Source organism: Macaca nemestrina, chromosome 1, assembly GCF_043159975.1.
Source record: "Macaca nemestrina isolate mMacNem1 chromosome 1, mMacNem.hap1, whole genome shotgun sequence".
In the NCBI taxonomy this organism is placed as follows: Eukaryota; Metazoa; Chordata; class Mammalia; order Primates; family Cercopithecidae; genus Macaca; species Macaca nemestrina.
The window spans coordinates 83,480,124-83,500,782 of record NC_092125.1 but is presented as its reverse complement, the minus strand read 5'-3'; the positions used below and the strand labels follow the sequence as shown (position 1 = coordinate 83,500,782).

General features: G+C 36.4%; 1 protein-coding gene across 9 annotated transcripts in view; it reads right to left on the bottom strand.

The window, feature by feature from the left end:
* The window catches only part of LOC105478882 (dynein axonemal heavy chain 14), a 524,402-nt gene that overhangs the window by 125,060 nt on the left and 378,683 nt on the right, over positions 1-20,659 (bottom strand). For all 9 annotated transcript variants that reach the window (XR_011614730.1, XM_071081203.1, XM_071081205.1 and 6 more), the window contains 5 exons: positions 20,354-20,485; positions 19,161-19,328; positions 18,112-18,282; positions 15,517-15,684; positions 13,925-14,017 (listed from right to left, as the gene is read on the bottom strand). Coding sequence is in view for 8 of the 9 variants with exons in the window: in XM_071081203.1 (XP_070937304.1) it covers positions 13,925-14,017; positions 15,517-15,684; positions 18,112-18,282; positions 19,161-19,328; positions 20,354-20,485 (732 nt within the window). In the remaining variant the exon portion in view is untranslated. The remainder of the gene's footprint in view (positions 1-13,924; positions 14,018-15,516; positions 15,685-18,111; positions 18,283-19,160; positions 19,329-20,353; positions 20,486-20,659) is intronic.

Genomic DNA, 20,659 nt, shown 5'->3' with positions numbered 1-20,659 from the left:
GCCCACTGGCAGTCAATCCCCATCCAACTCTCAGGCCCAATCACTAATATGTTTTCATCTCTATTGATTTGCCTATTTTTGGCATTTCATATAAGTGAAATTATATACCATGAAGTTTAATGTATTCGATTTATTTTACTTAGCAGAATAAGTTCCTTCGTGTTGTATGTGTATCAGTAGTTTGTTCCTTTTTATTGCTGAATGGTATTCTATTGTATGGACATATCACATTTTATTTATCCATTGATGAACATTTGGATTGTTTCTGCTTCTTGATTATGAATAATGCTGCTATGAACATTTCCATACAAGTCTTTGAGTGGACACTGGTTTTATTTTCCCTTGTGTAGAGATAGAGAAATGGAATTGCTCAACTATATGGTAAATCTATGTTAAACTTTATAAGAAATAGCCAAACCATTTTCCAAAGTAGTTGTACTATTTTACATTCCCACAAGCCGTGTATGAAAGTTCAGTTTATACACAGTCTTGTCAATGCTTGTTATTAGCTATCTTTTTGATTATAGACAGTCAAGTGGGTGTTTAGTGTTATTGTGGTTTTAATTTGTATTTCCCTAATGACTAATGAAGCTGAACATCTTTTTATGGGCTGATTAACCATTCATGTGTCATCTTTGGTGAAACACCTATTCAAATCTTGTGTCTATTTTAAAAAATAAACTTATTTTAGAAGAGTTTTAGACTTACAGAAAAATTGCCAAGATAGTATGGGGAACTGTCATATATCCCACATCCAATTTCCCCTATTAGCATCTAACATTAGTATATTACATTTGCTACCATTAATGAACCAATATTGATATGTTATTATTAACTGAAGTCCATATTTTTTCAGATCTCCTTAGTTTTTAACCTAATGTTTTTTTTTTTCCTCCTTCGGAATTTCCTCCAGGATACTATATTGCATTTAGTAGCCAAATCTCCTTAAGCTACTCTTGGCTGTGACAGTTTTTCACACTTTCCTTATTTTTGATGGCCATAAAGAGTTTCAAGGAGTTCTGATCAGGTATTTTATGGAATGTCACTCAACTGGGATTTTCCTGCGTTTTTCTCATGATTATACTCACCGTGATTTATCTTGATGGTGAACTTGATCACCTAATTAAGACGGTGTTTGTCAGGTTTCTCCACTGTGAAGTTACTCTTTTCTCCCCCTTTCCGTACTGTACTCTTTGGGAGAAAGTCAATATATGCAGTCCTTAGTGAATGAGTGAGGAGTTATGCTCCAGTTTCTTGAGGGTAGACTACCTACGTACATTACGTGGATTTCTTCTGAATGGCAGATTTGTCTATGCTCCCTTATTTACTTATTTATTTAGTCATTTATTTATATAAGTATGGGCCCATGGATATTTATTATACAATTTGGATTTTAATTTAATACCACTTTATTTCTTTGTTTTCTTGCTCCAGCTTTGGGTACTGTGAACTCTTTTAGTCGGCTCTCGTGTCCCTCTGACATAACCCCATGATTATTGTAGCACTTCACTTGTAGCACTGCAGGAGTCTCCAGGCTCATATTGTTTATTTCCTGTCCCAGTCCTATAATCAACAATTTTCCCAAGGAGTCCTGGTTCCCTTTATTGGAGAATGGTATTAGAAACCAAGATCTGGGAGCTAGGTGTACTCATTGCTACTGGAGATCACTGCCCGTAAGCCCTCCCAGCTGACACAGCAAATAAACAAATATTTGTATATTAATCCTTATAGACACACATTCCTATAAAATTTCTATATCCAATCACCTATATTAAGCTAAACATAAGTTCAACTTATGTCTCCAACTCTGTTACTACATGTTCATTCTAGCCTCTTTCCCTTGTTTAGCTCTGCCCTCCAATAGTGAGAAAACTGGTTTCCAACATCTGCCATCCATTTACTTCATTATTCAATTCCAGTATATGTATATTGTGGTATTAGAATGGTTAACTTTACCCCCAAACCACTTTTTATATTGGCTCCTTTTCCCCTAATTCTCTTCGGTGAGTTTGTGTCACACACTTGCAACAGGGTTTGATTGTTCTTTCACATTCTGAATGCCATCCTGGGATTACCAGAATTCCAAAGTGATTTTTTTCTAAATTTGTATATAAGGCTCATTCTTTGTGTTGTCAAGTTCTATGGGCTTTGACAAATATATAGTGTCATGTGTTCACCATTATAGTATATATAACTTTTACCATCCTAAAAAATCTTGTGTTTCACTTTCCTTTCTTTCCACTAAACCCTTAGGCAACAAATATTTTTACCATTTCCATAGTTTCGCCTTTTCCAGAATGTCATATAATTGGAATCTATAATATGTTGCCTTTCCAGACTGACTTCTTTCACTTAGCAATATACCTTTGAAATTCACTCATGTCTTTTTGTGGCTTGAGAGCTCATTTCTTTTTATCTCTGAATAGTATTCCATTGTATCAATGTACTACTACAGTGTGTTTATTCATTTGCTTTATTGAAGGAATCTTGGTTGCTTCCAGTTTTTGGTGATTATGAATAAAGTTGCTATAATCATTCCTGTGCAGGTTTTTATGTGGGCGTAAGTTTTCAAATCAGTTAGGTAGGAGCATGGTTACTGGCTCAAATGGGAAGACTATGTTTAGCTTTGTAGGAAACTGCTAAACTGTCTTCCAAAGTAGCTGTGCTATTTTCATTTCCCATCAGCAATGAATGAGAGTTCCTATTGCTCTGTATTCTTGTCAGTAATCGCTATTATCAGTTCTTTGGATTTTGGTCATTTTAATAGGGATGTTGTGGTATCTCATTATTGTTTCCCCTAATGACAATTGATATTGAGCACCTTTTCATATGCTTTTGTAAGGTATTTATTTTTTCCTTTTATTTTTTAGTTGACATGTGATAATTGTACATATTTATGGGATACAGAGTGATAGTTCCGTATGAACATATAATGTATAATGATCAAATTGGAGAAAATACATTCATCACCTCAAACATTGTCCTTTGTGTTGTGAATATTCAAAATCCTCTCCTCTAGCATTTTGAAAACATTCAATAAATTATAGTAAACCATATTCAGCCTACACTGCTGCAAAACACCGGAACTCATTCCTCCTATGTAGTAATAATTTTGTATTAATTAACTAAACTCTCCCATTCTCCCCTCTTGTCCCCTTCCTGGCCTCTAATACCCATAATTCTACTCTCTACTTCTACGAGTTTGAAATTTTTTTTCTCAGTTTTCACACGAGTGAGAACATGCAGTAGTTCTCTTTCTTTGCCTAACTTATTTTGCTTAACATGAGGCCTTCCAGGCTCTCCCATGTTGCCACTTTTTGCAGCACTATTCACAAGAGCTAATAAGCCAAATGTCCATCAACAGAAGAATGGATAGACAAAATGTGGTATACATGTACAATAAAATGCCATTCAGCCATAACAAGGTATCTGTTTCTTCATTTATTTACTTAATTTATTTTTTAGAGATAGGGTCTCACTTTGTCACCCAGGCTAGAGTGCAGTGGTGCGATCACAGCTTACAGAAGCCTTGAACTCCTGGGCTTAAGTATCCCCCTGCCCCAGCCTCCTGAGTAGCTGGGACTACAGGTACATGCCACCATATCTGGCTAACTTTTTATTTTTATTTATTTATTTTTGTAAGAAGGGGTCTCATTATTTGGCCCAGGTTGGTCTTGAACTCCTAACCTCAAGCAATACTCCCGTGTTGCCCTTCCAAAGTGCTGGGATTATAAGCATGAGCCACAACATTGGGCCAGCATCTGTTTATTTTTATTTTTATTTTTTGAGACAGAGTCTCGCTCTATCACCCAGGCTGGAGTGCAGTGGCACGATCTTGGCTCACTGTAACCTCTGCCTCCTGGGTTCAAGCGATTCTCCTTTGTCACCCTCCTGAGTAGCTGAGATAACAGGTGCACCACCATGCCCAGCTAATTTTTGTATTTTTGTAGAGATGGAGTCTTACCCTGTTGGCCAGGCTGGTCTCAAACTCCTGGCCTCAAGTGATCCACCCACCTAGGGCTCCAAAACTTCTGGGATTACAGGTGTGAGCCAAGGCACCTGGCCTGTTTATTTTTAATTGGGTTGTATGTCCTTAGGATTTTCCACAAACAGGATCATGTGGAATGTGAATAAGGATGGGTTTGCTCCCTTTGTTTTTTCCAATCTGGATGCCCCTTCCCCACTTTTTCTTATTTAATTGCACTAGCTAGACCTATAGTATAGTGTTGAATAGAAGTTGTAAGGCAAAACATTTTTTTTTCTTTTTTTAACAGTGAGGTTTTTTTTTGTTTTTTCTTTTTTTATACTTTAAGTTCTAGGGTACATGTGCACAATGTGCAGGTTTGTTACATATGTATACATGTGCTGTGTTGGTGTGCTGCACCCATTAACTCGTCATTTACATTAGGTATATCTCCTAATGCTATCTCTCCCCCCGCCCCCCTCCTCACAATAGGACCCGGTGTGTGATGTTCCCCTTCCTGTGTCCAAGTGATCTCATTGTTCAGTTCCCACCTATGAGTGAGAATATGCGGTGTTTGGTTTTCTGTTCTTGCGACAGTTTGCTGAGAATGATGGTTTCCAGCTGCATCCATGTCCCTACAAAGGACACGAACTCATCCTTTTTTATGGCTGCATAGTATTCCATGGTGTGTATGTGCCACATTTTCTTAATCCAGTCTATCACTGATGGTCATTTGGGTTGATTCCAAGTCTTTGCTATTGTGAATAGTGCTGCAATAAACATATGTGCACATGTGTCTTCATAGCAGCATGATTTATAATCCTTTGGGTATATCCCCAGTAATGGGATGGCTGGGTCAAATGGTATTTCTAGTTCTAGATCCTTGAGGAATCACCACACTGTTTTCCACAATGGTTGAACTAGTTTACAGTCCCACCAACAGTGTAAAAGTGTTCCTATTTCTCCACATCCTCTCCAGCACCTGTTGTTTCCTGACTTTTTAATGATTGCCATTCTAAGTGGTGTGAGATGGTATCTCATTGGGGTTTTGATTTGCATTTCTCTGATGGTGAGTGATGATGAGCATTTTTTTCATGTGCCTGTTGGCTGCATAAATGTCTTCTTTTGAGAAATGACTGTTCATACTCTTTGCCCACTTTTTGATGGGGTTGTTTGTTTTTTTCTTGTAAATTCGTTTGAGTTCTTTGTAGGTTCTGGATATTAGCTCTTTGTCAGATGAGTAGATTGCAAAAATTTTCTCCCATTCTGTAGGTTGCCTGCTCACTCTGATGGTAGTTTCATTTCTGTGCAGAAGCTCGTTAGTTTAATTAGATTCCATTTGTCAATTTTGGCTTTTGTGGCCATTGCTTTTGGTGTTTTAGACATGAAGTCCTTGCCCATGCCTACGTCCTGAATGGTATTACCTAGGTTTTCTTCTAGGATTTTTATGGTTTTAGGTCTAACATTTAAGTCTCTAATCCATCTTGAATTAATTTTCATATAAAGAGTAAGGAAAGGATCTAGTTTCAGCTTTCTACTTATGGCTAGTCAATTTTCCCAGCACCATTTATTAAATAGGGAATCCTTTCCCCATTTCTTGTTTTTGTCAGGTTTGTCAAAGATCAGATGGCTGTAGATGTGTGGTATTATTTCTGAGGGCTCTATTCTGTTCCATTGGTCTATATCTCTGTTTTGGTACCAGTATCATGCTGTTTTGGTTACTATAGGCTTGTAGTATAGTTTGAAGTCAGGTAGCATGATGCCTCCAGCTTTGTTCTTTTGGCTTAGGATTGCCTTGGCAATGCGGGCTCTTTTTTGGTTCCATATGAACTTTAAAGCAGTTTTTTCCAATTCTGTGAAGAAAGTCATTAGTAGCTTAATGGAGATGGCATTGAATCTATAAATTACTTTGGGTAGTATGGCCATTTTCACAATATTGATTCTTCCTATCCACGAGCATGGAATGTTCTTCCATTTGTTTGTGTCCTCTTTTATTTCACTGCGCAGTGGTTTGTAGTTCTCCTTGAAGACGTCCTTCACATCCCTTGTAAGTTGGATTCCTAGGTATTTTATTCTCTTTGAAGCAATTGTGAATGGGAGTTCAGTCATGACTTGGCTCTCTGTTTGTCTGTTATTGGTGTATAGAAATGCTTGTGATTTTTGCACATTGATTTTGTATCCTGAGACTTTGTTGAAGTTGCTTATCAGCTTAAGGAGATTTTGGGCTGAGACGATGGGGTTTTCTAAGTATACAATCATGTCATCTGCAAACAGGGACAAATTGACTTCTTCTTTTCCTAACTGAATACCCTTTATTTCTTTCTCTTGCCTGATTGCCCTAGCCGGAACTTCCAACACTATGTTGAATATGAGTGGTGAGAGAGGGCATCACCGTCTTGTGTCAGTTTTCAAAGGGAATGCTTCCAGTTTTTAAGGCAAAACATTCTTTCTTTGCTCTCGATCTTAGGGGAAAAGCATTTCGTCTTTCACTGTTAAGCATAAGGCTAGCTGTAAGTTTTTCATAGAAGCTCTTTATTGGGTTGATGAAGCGTCCTTCTTTTCCTTTTGGCTGAGAGTAAAAAAATGGTGTTGGATTTTGTTGTGCTTTTCTGCATCTCCTGAGATTATTGTGTGGTTTTTACTTTTAATTCCATTAATAGGTATATTGCATTAATGATTTTTAGAAAATATGAAACCAAATATGCATTCCTGCAATAAATCTCACTTGCTTATGGTGCATACTACTTGTTATATGTTGCTGGTTTTTGTTTGTTAAGATTTTGTTCAGATTTTTTTCCACTATATTCATAGGGGATATTAGTCTGTACTTTTCTCATGATGACTTTGTCTAGTTTTTGTATTAGGATGTTACTGACCTTATAGATGAATTGGGAAATATTCCCTCTTCTATTTTCTGGAAGAGTTTGGGAAGGAATGGTGTTAATTCTTCCTCAGATGTTTGGTAGAAATCTCTGGTGAATCCATTTGGCTCTGGGCTTTTCTGGTGGGAAGTTTTAAAATTCCTAATTAAATCTCCTTATTTGCTATTGGTCCATTAGATTTTCTAATTCTTCAGTTTCAGTAATTTATGTATTTCTAGGAAAGATATTTTATCCAAGTGATCTAATATATTGGCATACAATTGTTCATAGTATTCTCTGATAATCTTTTCTTATTTCTGTAATACTGATATTCCCTCTTTAATTCCTGATTTTAATATATTTAATATTCCCTCTTTAATTCCTGATTTTAATAATTTGAGTTTTTTCTTCCTTTTTTCTTGGTCAGTCTAGCAAAAAACTTGTCAATTTTGTTGATCTTTTCAAAGAACCAACTTTTGGTTTTATTGATATTTCCTACTGGTTTTATATTCTCTACTTTCTTCTCTAATCTTTATTATTTTCTTCCATCTGCTTGCTTTGGGTTTGGTTTTCTTTCCTTTTGGTATTTTCCTAAGGTGGAAGGTTAGGCTATTGATTTGAGGTTGTTCTTTCTAAATATATGTATTTATAGCTATAGATTTCTCTTAAAGAACAGCTTTATATTATGTTTTTGTTTGTTTTCATGTATCTCAAAGTATTTTCTAATTTCTCTGCAATTTCTTCTTTCACCCATTTAGGAGTATGTTGTAAAAGTTCCACATAGTTGTTAATATCCCAACTTTCCTTTTGTTGGAAACTTTCTAATTTAGCTCTACTGTGGTCAAAGAACATACTTCGTATGATTTCAATCCTCTGAAATTTACTGAGGCTTGTTTTATGGCTTGGCATTTGGTCTCTCCTCAAGAATGTTATATGTTTGCTTCAAAAGAATATGTATTTTGCTGTTGTTGGATGAAGTCTTCTATCATGTCGATTAGTTCAAGTTGTTTTACAATACTGTTGAAGTCTTTGTATCCTTGCTGATTTTATGCCTAGTTTCTCTATCAATTATTAAGAGTGAAGGTATTGAAGTATCCAACTATTATTGTTAAATCGATTATTTCTCCCCTAAATTCTGTCAGGTTTGGTTCCAGGTATTTGGCACTAAGTTTTTAGGTGTGTATATGTTTACAACTCTTATGATCCTTTCATCATTATAGCATGTCTTTTTTTTTTTTTTTGGTCTCAGAACACTTAATTTTTTCCTGAAAGTCTACTTTGTCAGATATTAGTATACCCACTCCAACTTTCTTGTGGTAATTGTTTGCATGGATTATTTTTCTCCATCCTTTCATTTTCAGCCATTTTGGATCTTTGAATCTAAAGTGTGACTTTTGTTGATAGCATATAGTTGGATTTTGTTCTTTAAAAAAATCTAGTTTTATAATCTCTGTATTTTTATTGGAGTTTTTAATGCATTTATATTTATGTTATGATCAGTGTGGGGCTTGTCTGCCACACTGTTATTTTCCATATGTCTCATGTACTTTTTCCCGTTGTTTCTCCATTCTTTTGTGTTAAATATTTTCCAGAGCTCTATCATCGTTTTCTTGGCTTTTTTATTATATATATTTTTAGTTCTCTTCTTTTTTTACATTAAAATAACTATTTATTGAATGATACCATAAGGTAAAAAGATGAACCATAATCTGGAAAATTATATTTGCCACACATATAATGAAGAAAATATTAGTATCTGAATATATTACTCCTACAAATCAATAAGAAAAAGATAACCTAATAGAAAAATGGGCAAAGCACATGAATGGACGATTCACTGAAGACCCGAATGACCAATAAACAAATGAAAAGTTGATCAACCAGTATCTGCATCTCTATGTTTGCCCCTGCAGTAACTATCACTGTCCCTTAGCAACCCTCAATAATGACTGACTGAAATTGCTGCATAGATATGCCAAATACTTCAGCCCTCTCACCTTTCTGAGGCACATTTCCTACAGCATTTCCTAGAGATTCCCTTATGTAATTAACTTCCAGTTGCTAACAATAACTGGCCGATAATGTATACTGTATTGATTACCGTCTCTTTTGTGTCTCACTTTCTCACTCCTCTACCTGATTTCTGGGACCATGTCTCAAGTTAACATTGAATACTTGCCTCAGGGTTTTCTTCTGGGGGAACTTAAACTAAGATAAAATTTTCAAGCTTCCTTGCCAGCACTGGACAGGTTCTAAGCTCTGACAACTCTATGGGAACTTTACACAGAAAAGAAGCTAAAGATTCCCTTAAAATGCATATAGGAGAAGGGGTCCGATGGCTTTGAATCAGGCCTGATGGCTGGGGGCCTGGCACAAAACTTCATAGCTGTCCCAAGCCTGGAACTCTGGCTCATGGACCTCCTGCAGGTCTGCTTTCCTTCTGTTCTTTTTGAAACTTGTCTGCCATCGGTGTGTTTGGCCCTGACTTGCTTGGGTTCACAGTTAAACTATCCCTTTTCCTTGAGCATTTTTAGCAATTTTATTGAGATGATAGTGACATAAAAACTATACATATATTTAGGGTGTACAACTTGATGTTTTGATATATGTGTACATTGTTAAATGATCATCACAATCACACTATTTAAAATATCCACTACCTCTACATAGTTACCATTGTGTGTGTGTATGAATATTAAGACCTACCCTCTTAACAAATTTCAAGTATATAATACAGTGTTGTTAACTATCATTACCATACTGTACATTAGTTCTCCAGAACTTGTTCATCTTGCATAACTGAATTACATTATGTATCTTATCACAATCTATTTTATTTTTATTTTTAATCATAATCTATTTTAGATTAATACTAATAATTCCAGTAAAATATAGACAGTTTTCTTCAACATAACCCCATTTCCCCCTCCTCTTCTGTGCTATTCATTGTTACATATATTACATCTTTATATATTATAAACCTGACAATAGTTTTAGAATTATCATTCCATCTGATTATCTTTTAAAGTAGTTAAGAGTAAAGAAGAAAAATATATTTACATAGTCTGTGGTAGGCAGAAAAATGCATTTGCCACCCCTATTTTCCACAAATATGTCCCCATCATGATCTCTGGAACCTATGAATATGTTATATTACATGGCAAGAGACTTTGCAGACATGATTAAGATTAAAGACCTTAAAATGGTGAGATCATCCTAGATTATCTGGCTGGGCCCAGTCTAAATCACATGAGTCCTTGAAAGCAGAGAACCCTTCCTGGCTTTGATCAGAGAGAGAGAGAGATGTTATGACTGATGAAGGGTCAAAGAGATGTAATGTTGCTGGTTTTACAGATGGATAAAGGCAGTTATGAGCCAAGGGATCCAGAAAGCCTCTGGAAGCTAGTAAAAGAAAAGGAACAGATTCTCCCTTAGAGCTTCTGGAAAGTAATGCAGTCATACCTATACCTTAATTTTGGCCCAGTGGGTTCCATGTCATACTTCTGACCTGCAAAACTGTAAGATAATAAATTTGTTTAAGCTGCCAAATTTGCTGTAATGTGTTTCATAGTCAGTAAAAAACTAACACACGGCCCTATATTTACCTATGTAATTGCTCTTACTGGTGCTCATTATTCTTCACATGGATTTAAGTTACCATTTGGTGTCTTTCACCATCACCCTAAAAATTTACTTTAGTATTTTCTGTAACAAATTATCAGAGCTGTTTATCTGGAAATGTCTTTATTTCATTTTTAAAATAGTTTTATTAACATAAAATTTTTGAGGTTTTTCCTCCTTTTATCTTTGAATATGCTGCTCCAATGCCTTCTGGTCTCCATTGTGTCTGATAAGAAGTCAGCTGTAAATCTTATTGAGAATTCCTAGTACACAAGAAGTTGTTTTTCTCTTGCTGCCTTCATGATTTTCTCTTTGTCTTTGAATGGTAGACTATGATGTGTCTAGGTGTTAATCTATTTTAATCTACTTGTGCTTACTCTTCTTAGACTTTCCTGAGCTGTGATTGAACTTTTTTTTTTTTTTTTTGAGATGGAGTCTCAATCTGTCACCCAGGCTGGAGTGCTGTGGTGCGATCTTGGTTCACTGCAAGCTCCGCCTCCCAGGTTCACGCCATTCTCCTGACTCAGCCTCCCGAGTAACTGGGACTACAGGCACCCGCCACCACGCCTGGCTAATTTTTTATATTTTTAGTAGAGATGGGGTTTCACCATGTTAGCCAGGATGGTCTTGATTTCCTGACCTCATGATCCACCTGCCTCAGCCTCCCAAAGTGCTGAGATTACAGGGGTAAGCCACCACGCCTGGCCGTGATTGAACTTAGATGTGAAGATTAATGTATTGGGGCATTATTTCTATGAAATCTTTTCTGCCCCTTCTATTTCTTCTCTTTCTGGGAGTCCCGTTAAGCATATTTTGATACACTTGATAGTGTCTCTTAGGTCTTTGATGTTCTGTTTTTTTCTTCATTTTTTTTCTTTCTCTTCTTCAGTGTAGATACATTTTATAGATCTATTTTTAAGTTTATAGATTCTCTTTTCTGTCATGTTAAATCTGCTGTTGTCTCTCTAGTGCAGTTTTCATGTCACTTATTTTAATTTTCAACCCCAGACATGACATTCCAATTTGTAAAATAATTTATATCCTTTTATCGGTATTCTCTATTTGAAGAGTCATTTTTGTATGCTTTCCTTTAATTTAAAAAAATATATATTTTCCTTTAGGCTTTTTGAGTATATTTACAAGAGCTGTATTTCAGATATCTGTCAAGTCCAACATCTAGATCCTCTTCAAGACAGTTCCTATTACCTATTTTTTCTCTCCATGCATAGCTCACACTTTCCTATCTGTTTCATGTCTTTTAATTTTTGTTGAAAACTGAACATTTATGTGATAGATTGTATGCAATAACCTTTTAAACCAATGCCTTAAATTGAAATACTAATTAATATTAGTTTTCTTGTTTTCCTTTGGTAGTTCTGGTAGTTCAACAATGTAATCCAGTTGAACTATGTAATATTTACTTTTAAAATTCATGTATGATTTCTTCTTTTACTTGTTTACCAAATTAAACTGATCTCATTTGAACTGTCCAATCTAGGTAACCATTATTTTATTATTTATTCTCTGTCTTAAATATTCTTAACTAAGTCATTACACTCCCTCCAGTTGCTTCTCCCTGCAGAAGCTCCACATGCTAGACTAGCATTCAGTTAAATTACTGTTTTGCAAAATTGAACCCTAGTGTCAGCTTGACCCATGAAGAAGATCTATTTATAATGTTTAATTGGGCAAACATAGTAATAGGGGGCCGGGTGTGGTGGCTCATGCCTGTAATTCCAGCACTTTGGGAGGCCAACATGGGAGGATCACCTGAGGTCAGGAATTCAAGACCAGCTTGCCCAACATGGTGAAACCCCGTCTCTACTAAAAATACAAATTATTAGTTGTGCGTGGTGGCAGGCACCTGTAATCCTTACTCAGGAGGCTACTCAGGAGGCTGAGGTAGGAGAATTGCTTGAACCCGGGAGGTGGAGGTTGCAGTGAGCTGAGGTTGTGCCATTGTACTCTAGCCTGAGTAACAAGAGTGAAACTTCATCTCAAAAAACAAACAAACAAACAACAACAACAAACACCAAAAAACCAACAGTAATAGGACCAGAGGAATCAGGAATTTGCCATGTTTTACCTTGTATTTTTAATAGGGGCTCTGAAAGGGAAGATAGGTTCATGAGAACACATCTATAGAGAAACTATTAAGGCCAGGTTCCAATTGAGTGTGGGCTTTTGAAAACTGCTCTGAATACATTCTCAGGCATTTTAGAATTGAGAACTTGTAAATGTACCTATTGCAAGAAAAAACATGCTAAAGAGTCACTTTGTGATAAAATAATTAAACTGAGAGCATATACACTTTAGGAATATAAAAATAATCTGTTAATAATTGAAATAAGACAAAAATTATAGCCCTTGTACAGCTTATGTTCTAAATGTGGAGACAGATGATTATAAATGAAAAATTAATGTGTAATATGATATAAGATAATGCTAAGGACCAGGAAGAAAAGTAAAGCAGAATAAGGAGACAGAGTAATAAGGACTGAGGGGAAGAAAAGAGGTGCATTAGGGAACACAGAAAACCACAGTGGTCCAGGTGAAGATAACAGTGGCTTAAATAGGGTGGTGGCTGTGTAGATGCAGAGAAGTATGCAGGTTTGAAATACATTTTGCAAGTTGTATCACTGGGACTTCTTGATGAATTGAATGTGACAAGTGATGAAAAAGTGACAAAACTGAGTGACTCGGAGGTTCTGGCTAGACCAGTGGATATATGGTGATACCGTTTATGAGTTAGACAGGTTAGTAAAAGAATAGTTTTGGTGGTAGAAAGATTTGCTTCATAATTTTTTCTTAATTCTATTTTCCAATTTTTAATTCCTTTTAATTAATCTTGTTGCAGATGTCTGTTTAAATAAAAGAGTGTTTAAATAAAGCTCTAGCTGTTCTGGATATAAAAAAGTTATTTTTGAGAAAAGGGCACAAATTAAATAACCAAACAGTTATAAAGTATAAAATAAACAACTAGTCATAAATAATAAATTAAATAAAAGTAATTAATATGCTTTATGTAATTGGCTAAGTATGTTAAATTTTAGTTAGTTTTCCAAAAGATTTTCTCTATTCAAAGGATATTTGGGAATTTTTCAAGATTTTAACTCCCACTTGTTCTCATGAGAAGCAAAACATTGTGCAAAAACTCACATTTCTAAATCAACAATCAAGTAAGTGCACTATTTTTGAAGTTAGGATCCACCTGCACAGCTACTGTATTAATGCTGCAAACACTAGTAATGGTGCAGTTTTATTCACATCAAATGCCTTCCAAAAACAAATACCATTTTTATTTGCTGACAAATTTCATATACAAACGGTAGAGAGGACAAGAGTCCTGTCCCATGACTCAGTTATTGTGATTTTTCACAAAGTGTGACTAAATAAAACTTCTGTAAGTAGAGTAGATTTTATTGGGATTTATTTTATTTTGCAAACTTAAAACCACTTGAAAACTTTAAATTCCTACCAGTAACATGTGGCTCCCTGGTTGTCGAAGAACCCTTGTTGCTCTTGTGATGTGTTCTATGGCTTCCCTGAAGAACACCATGGAATGAGAAAGCTAGCAGAGGAAATGTGACAAATAAACAGATTATAGGTACAGAAAAATCAAATGTGCACTGTGGTTTTACATACAATTTATTTACAGAAAGAAGAATAACTAGTAATCCAGAGATCTAGATCAGTAAGCTGGTTTTCATTAACATTTAGGGAAGGTAAATTTGTGCAATAAGGATTGTCCCTATGTGAATATTCTTGTGAGTGGATTAGAAGGGTGGTGGTAGAATTGAGAGAAGATAATGAAGAGGTGAACAATAGTACTTAGACTTCCTACCCCCATTCCCTACCCCTTCCCATTCCCCTGCCCCCTTCTCCCTTCCCCCTACTTCCTTTCCCTTCCCCCTTCGCTTCCTTCTTTCCTTCCTCTCCTTCCTCCGTACCCTTCCCTTCCCTTTCCTTCCCTTCCCCTTCCTTCCTTCCTTCCTTCCTTCCTTCCTTCCTTCCTTCCTTCCTTCCTTCCTTCCTTCCTCCCTCCCTCCCTCCCTCCCTCCCTCACTCCCTCCCTCCCTCCCTTCCTTCCTTCCTTCCTTCCTTCCTTCCTTCCTTCCTTCCTTCCTTCCTTCCTTCCTTCCTTCCTTCCTCCTCTCCTTTCCTCTCCTCTCCTCTCCTCTCCTTTCCCTTCCTTTTTCTTTTCTTTCTTTCTTTTTTTTTTTTTCAGATAGGGTCTTGCTCTGTCATCCAGGTGCAGTGCAGTGGCACAATCATGGCTTACTGCAGCCTCGACCTCCTGGGCTCAAGTGATCCTCTTGCATCAGCCCTGTGTAGCTGGGACTTACAAGCAGGCACTGGCACCACAATGCCAGATTAATTAAATTTGTGTGTGTGTGTGTGTGTGTGTGTGTGTGTGTGTGTGTGGAGACAGGGTTTCATTATGTTGACCAGGCTGGTCTCAAACTCCGGGGTTCAATTGATCCTCCTGCCTCAGCCTCCCAAAGTGCTAGGATTACAGGCACAAGCCACCACACCTGGCCTAGGCTGCTTTTCTATTGTTCTGTCTTGGCAAGTAGGATAAGTGGTAGGAGGAGGAGATGCAGAAAGTTGGTTTACAGTGTGTGTGATTTTGTTGGTATCTCTGTTCCAACACATCATTGCCTACAACAATGGGAAAGATGTAAAGAGCCACAACCACTTTGCTGTCCTTTGTTGCTACTTTGGACCCTGTTGCCACACTCTGGTTCGCATTTATCTTCATGAACTCTATTCATTCAGCATCCTATAGCCTCAGTTGTGTACCTTGTCTTTAAAATTATACCCTATCAAATGAGACAAAATAAGATGAAATAACATAAAACTGTACTTCTAATGGTCTGCTTTAAAATACAAAGGTAAACGTTTTTCTCTGATCTCTTCCCCTCTCTCTTTTTCTCTCTCGCTCTCTCTCTCACACATACACCCCTCTTAAAAATACTGATTTGATATATGTATCTGTTTGTATATAAAAATAAATAAATATATACATATATAGTACTCCTCAGATTTTTATATAGTATATGGGTTTACCTCCAAAGAAATTGAACCCAACTTCATTTGGAATTCATTAAGTACACTGGCAAGTTTATTATAGTCATTGGTATTCTGATAGCTCTTTCTTCTATGAGTCTTGTTTATATCCAAGAAGTCCAAAAATACAGTTGAGTGATTCATCAGGTTTTCTTGGGTCCACTGAATCTATTGCAAGATAAGAATTTAACACTATCATCAACAGCACAATTCTATTTGTTATCAACACTAATAGTATATATCTGTGTTGGAGAAGCTCCTGGCACAGTGGATCTAGGACTAACCTGTTCTTAACTTTTTTGTGTGCTATAAACTCCTTTTGACAGTGAAGCCTGCGGATCCTTTCTCAGAATAATATTTTAAAATGTATATAGCAAAATATAAGGGTTATAAAAATCCCCAAATATATTAGAATATAGTTTTATTTAAGAACCCTTTGAGGGTCTGTGGATCCCAGGTTAAGAACTCCTGTTGCTAGAAATATCTTGTAGTTCCAGCAACAATCTGAGTAAAAGAATCTTCCCTTAGTTTACCACTACCGTTCTGCAAGTTTCTACATGTGCTTTCCTTGTTTACTTGGCAAATTCTTGCTTATCTTTCACACCAAGGTCATGGGTTACTTCTTATTTGAAGTCTGACCATCTCCCTCTCTCCTAAAATCAGGTGGAATAAATTACTGTTTCCTCCTTTGTTCCACCACTATATTGTGTGCATAGGTCTGTCATAGCACTTACAGAAATGTATTGCACTTTTTAGGTTGTAATGTGCGTGGAGGCAGGGTCCGTGCTAGTCCTAGGTAGTCCTCAGCACTTATCCCACTTGCTATCTGGCACTGAGAATTCTTGATAGGCATTCAGAAGATGTTTGTTTGGCAAACGGCTAACTGAAGATTGAGGGGTGGTATGGTATGATAATTTGAAAATATATGTCATTAGATATCCTAGGTTTGAATAATGACTCCGCCACTTAACTAGCAGGGTAACCTTAGGTGAGATCTTAATCTTACTCTGCTCAGTTTCTTGATCTGTAAAATGAGGATAATAACAGGACCTATATCATAGGGTGTTATGAATTAAGATTAAAGTGAGTAATGATATGTAAAGCTCTTAACACTGTGCTTGGCACATTGTATTAATTATTAGAGTTTTATTTTTTTTTTAAGTCAACTAACTGACCAATTAAGTGATACTGTATAAACTGAAATTCTCACAGGAATAATTTACATCCTTAAGAAAGATTTGGTCAATATAGTCTTGAATTTGGGGTACTGTAGTCGCTTTTGCTGTCCACAGGACTGACCCCTGCTAGGGCAGGATCCAATTCCCTAACTATTTGCTTGCTCATTTTCTACTGCCTCTGTATCTATTCCTTAGTCTGGTAAAGTCTCAAAACCGAATTATGGTTGGCATTTATAGGGAGTTTAGGAACTTCTCCCAAGATAGTAATAAGCTGTCTTTAAGAAATGCAAATCAAAACTACAATTAGATACCATTGAACACCAGTCAGAATGGCTAATACTAAACAGTCAAAAAATAACAGATGCTGGTGAGGATGCAGAGAAAAAGGAACACTTATACACTGTTGGTGGGAACTGAAATTAGTTTAACCGTTGTGGAAGACAGTGTGGTGATTCCTAAAAGTTCTAGAAACAGAACTACCATCTGACCCAGCAATCCCATTAGTGGGCATATCTCCAAAGGAATATAAATCGTTTTATCATAAAGACACACTCACACATATGTTCATATTTCCTGGGCTTTGTTAATGAGAAGAATGAAGCTGGCACCACCAGAGAAGACAGAAAAAGAAAAGAGTCCACCTTTGGGAAGGAAATGTTCTCCTTAATTCTCTTGAAAGGAGATGGCAAAAAATTCTAGTAATGGAGCCTAGATCACTGATCCATTTAGTCACATTCTTTTAGTGTGATCAGTTTATTGAAACACATTCCTTTGTGACCTAGATTAAAAGACAGGCAGTAAGAAAACTAAAGTTCAAAGGGATGGAGGAGGATGAGGAATCTTGCTGAAGTATCAAGAGAGTGGAGAGTTCTGCGAGTCCTGGAGAAAAATGAACAGTTTTGAGGTTGCTAAGGGGCCAAAAGCATGCGCAAAGGCATCAATGATTTTATCCTCTCCAGCATATCTATAGTTTTAGACATTTTCAAGTGGAAATGGAATTGTTAATACAATTACATTTCTTTCAGTATTATATAAATTTTTGAGGACTTTCATGAAGCAACATATTTTGCCCAATAATCCACTTAAAACAATTTCTGTCGTTGTTGTTGTTGTTTTGAGACGGAGTCTCGCTCTGTTGCCCAGGATGGAGTGCAGTGCCCCATGTTGGCTCACTGCAAGCTCCTCCTCCTGGATTCACGCCATTCTGCCTCAGCCTCCCGAGTAGCTGGGACTACAGATGCCCACCACCATGCCCGGCTGATTTTTTGTGTTTTTAGTAGAGACGGGGTTTCACGTGTTAGCCAGGATGGTCTCGATCTCCTGCCTTCATGATCTGCCCGCCTCGGCCTCCCAAAGTGCTGGGATTACAGGCATGAGCCATTTCGCCCGGCCAATAATTTTTAAAATGTAAATTTACCTGAAAATAGTTCTCAAGTTCCTTTGAAAGCAACCGATAGAAAAGGCTTTTATCAGTGAAATCAATTAAGCGATCATGAAATACTCGGGTGACTTCATGAACAAAGAGCAGAGCAGCCATCTCTTTGGAGTTAATAACAGTCCTGTCAGCTTGCAGCAATCCCAGGAGAAGCTGTTAGGGATTTAAAAATAACATTAAAAAAAAATTAGCAGGGTAGTATGTGAAGCGAAGGCTCAATTTTTGCAGGTTTATGATCCATAAAAATAGAAGCAATTATCCAAGGTAAGAATTGTGAATTTCTACAAGTGATAATCTGAAGTTTTGATGAGATGGGAAAGTGATAAGATAGGGAAAATTGGTTTGGAATCACTCTTAGAGGGAGGGGGACTTGGGGACTCCTCAGCCACATCTAATGGGGGCCTTGCTAGGATGGGAGTCTCGACTACAGTGCTGACATGGAGGCAGGGTGTTGCAGGTGATATCGAGGTACTTCCTGATGTTAATATGTTTTAGCATTCTAAATGTGGATTAAAAATGTTACAGCCCATTTGACAGATTACATGTGCTATTTAGGGCTAAAGTCCCACAGTCAGGGGAGAAAGATATCAAATTCAAGAATTGATTTTCTTAACATTTCAATTTTGAAAATTCTTTGGCCATGGCTGATAACTAAGTCAGCACTGTTGGCAAAATCTGTGAAAATTCAAGCATGTTTATGAAATGCATACATGCTTTCATTTTCTGACAGCCACAAAAAAATCTCAGAAATAAAGCAAACCCCAAATCTGTGTTATAACCTTGTCACTTCTTTCTCTGCTGAGGATCTTAGCCAATATTCTAACACTCTTAGGGATTTCATCATTGAATTATTTGCTCGGAATTGTTTTAACAATTTTCTTCAACAAACTCATGGGATAAGCTGCTAATAAATAGCAAAACTAACCAACATTCATTTCCCCTTTTTCCCCTTCTAACAATCTAATGTTGACAGTATGAGAGAGAGCAACTTATTTTAAAAAATAAACTAGAGAATGAACATTAAAACAAACCTTAAACATATCTCGAAGATTAAACATGTAGTGACATTTTGTTGGAGTTGGTAACATATTCTGACGTACTTGATGGTATATAGCTAGGGAACAAGATATTATCTGATCCTTACTTTTCTGAACTTCAGGTATGAAGTTATTGATGGAGAAATAAATTCCCAAATGAGCCTTTAAAAAGAAATGTTATAATTTAGTTTGCCAAAAATTTTAGGTATTGACTACTTCCACTAAAAAGCAGACTTGTGTACTATAATGGAGGATTAATTTCATTAAATGTTAAAATTAAAATCCATTTAACATAGGATAGTAGATTAGTGAAAACAAAACAAAACACTCTAGGGGTTGCCAACTGGAGAAAATTCCAATTGGTTCTAGTATGTTGAATGCTCTGAAGGGATGTGATACGTTTTCTCTGGGGACAATTTATGCTTCCCCTCCATATACACCAGGTGTGCTGGGAATTCTTCCATCTCCTTGCTCTCCATGAGATGTTACGGGAAGTGTAAACTGACAAAACTATTACCTCAGTCTGGATTGATTATACAGGTATATATTCTTTGAAAAATTCTGAAATATCTTACTGGAAAGATGACTCAACTTGAAATCTAGTGTAACTAGAAAAAAAATTTTAAGCAAGATTATGAAACTCTTCAACACGAATCTTTCTTCTTTAATATAAAATTTAAAGATTCATTTTTAAATTCAAGTTTTCAAAAAGCACTTGGTAATTCTGATACAGTTGGTAAATAGTTCACACCTGAAAAACATCCTGTTTTAGAAGAAAGTCTACCTGTATGCCAATTCAGACCGAGGTAATAGTTTGTGTAGCATTTTTTTAATTCCATAAGAAAATGAAAAGAGCAAATCAATTCTGGCAAAAACCAGGGTATGTGTGTTAAAAATGCAGATTTCTGCATGCCATGCCAGATATACTGGATCAGAATCTCTGAGGATAAAGTACTAAAATCTACATTTTAACGTGCATTGCACATACACAAGTGTTTATTTTACACATAATAATTTATGCTTTTGATATGTAGAACCAAATTATAATAGTCCAGAAAACATAGGGGGAAATAAAATCTATCCCCTTAAAGTAATTTTCTTTCAATATTAGTGGATTTAAGTTCTCGTATTTTTCCTTATTCTGGGAAATTAATTTTTTTCAGTAGAAGATGAACTAGATGTGTTACCTGGAAAATAGTACATAAGATGTCTTGTGAAGGATGAGGTAATACCAGCATGGAAAAGTGTTTGAGGAGACGTGGGCTGATATCATTCACAACTGGAACACAAGCTGCAACTATAGACAGATCTTGAATATTCTGTGATAAGGATAACAAGGAAGAGTAACTGAATGCATCTGTAGGAAGTGAAGTATGTACCTACGTCACTGTTCCAAATTAAACAAAACATTTAAAAACATTTAGACAAAAATATTTAATTACTATTTATTTGCAAAAACAAAGATTACAGTGGTAATAGAAATCTATCTTAGA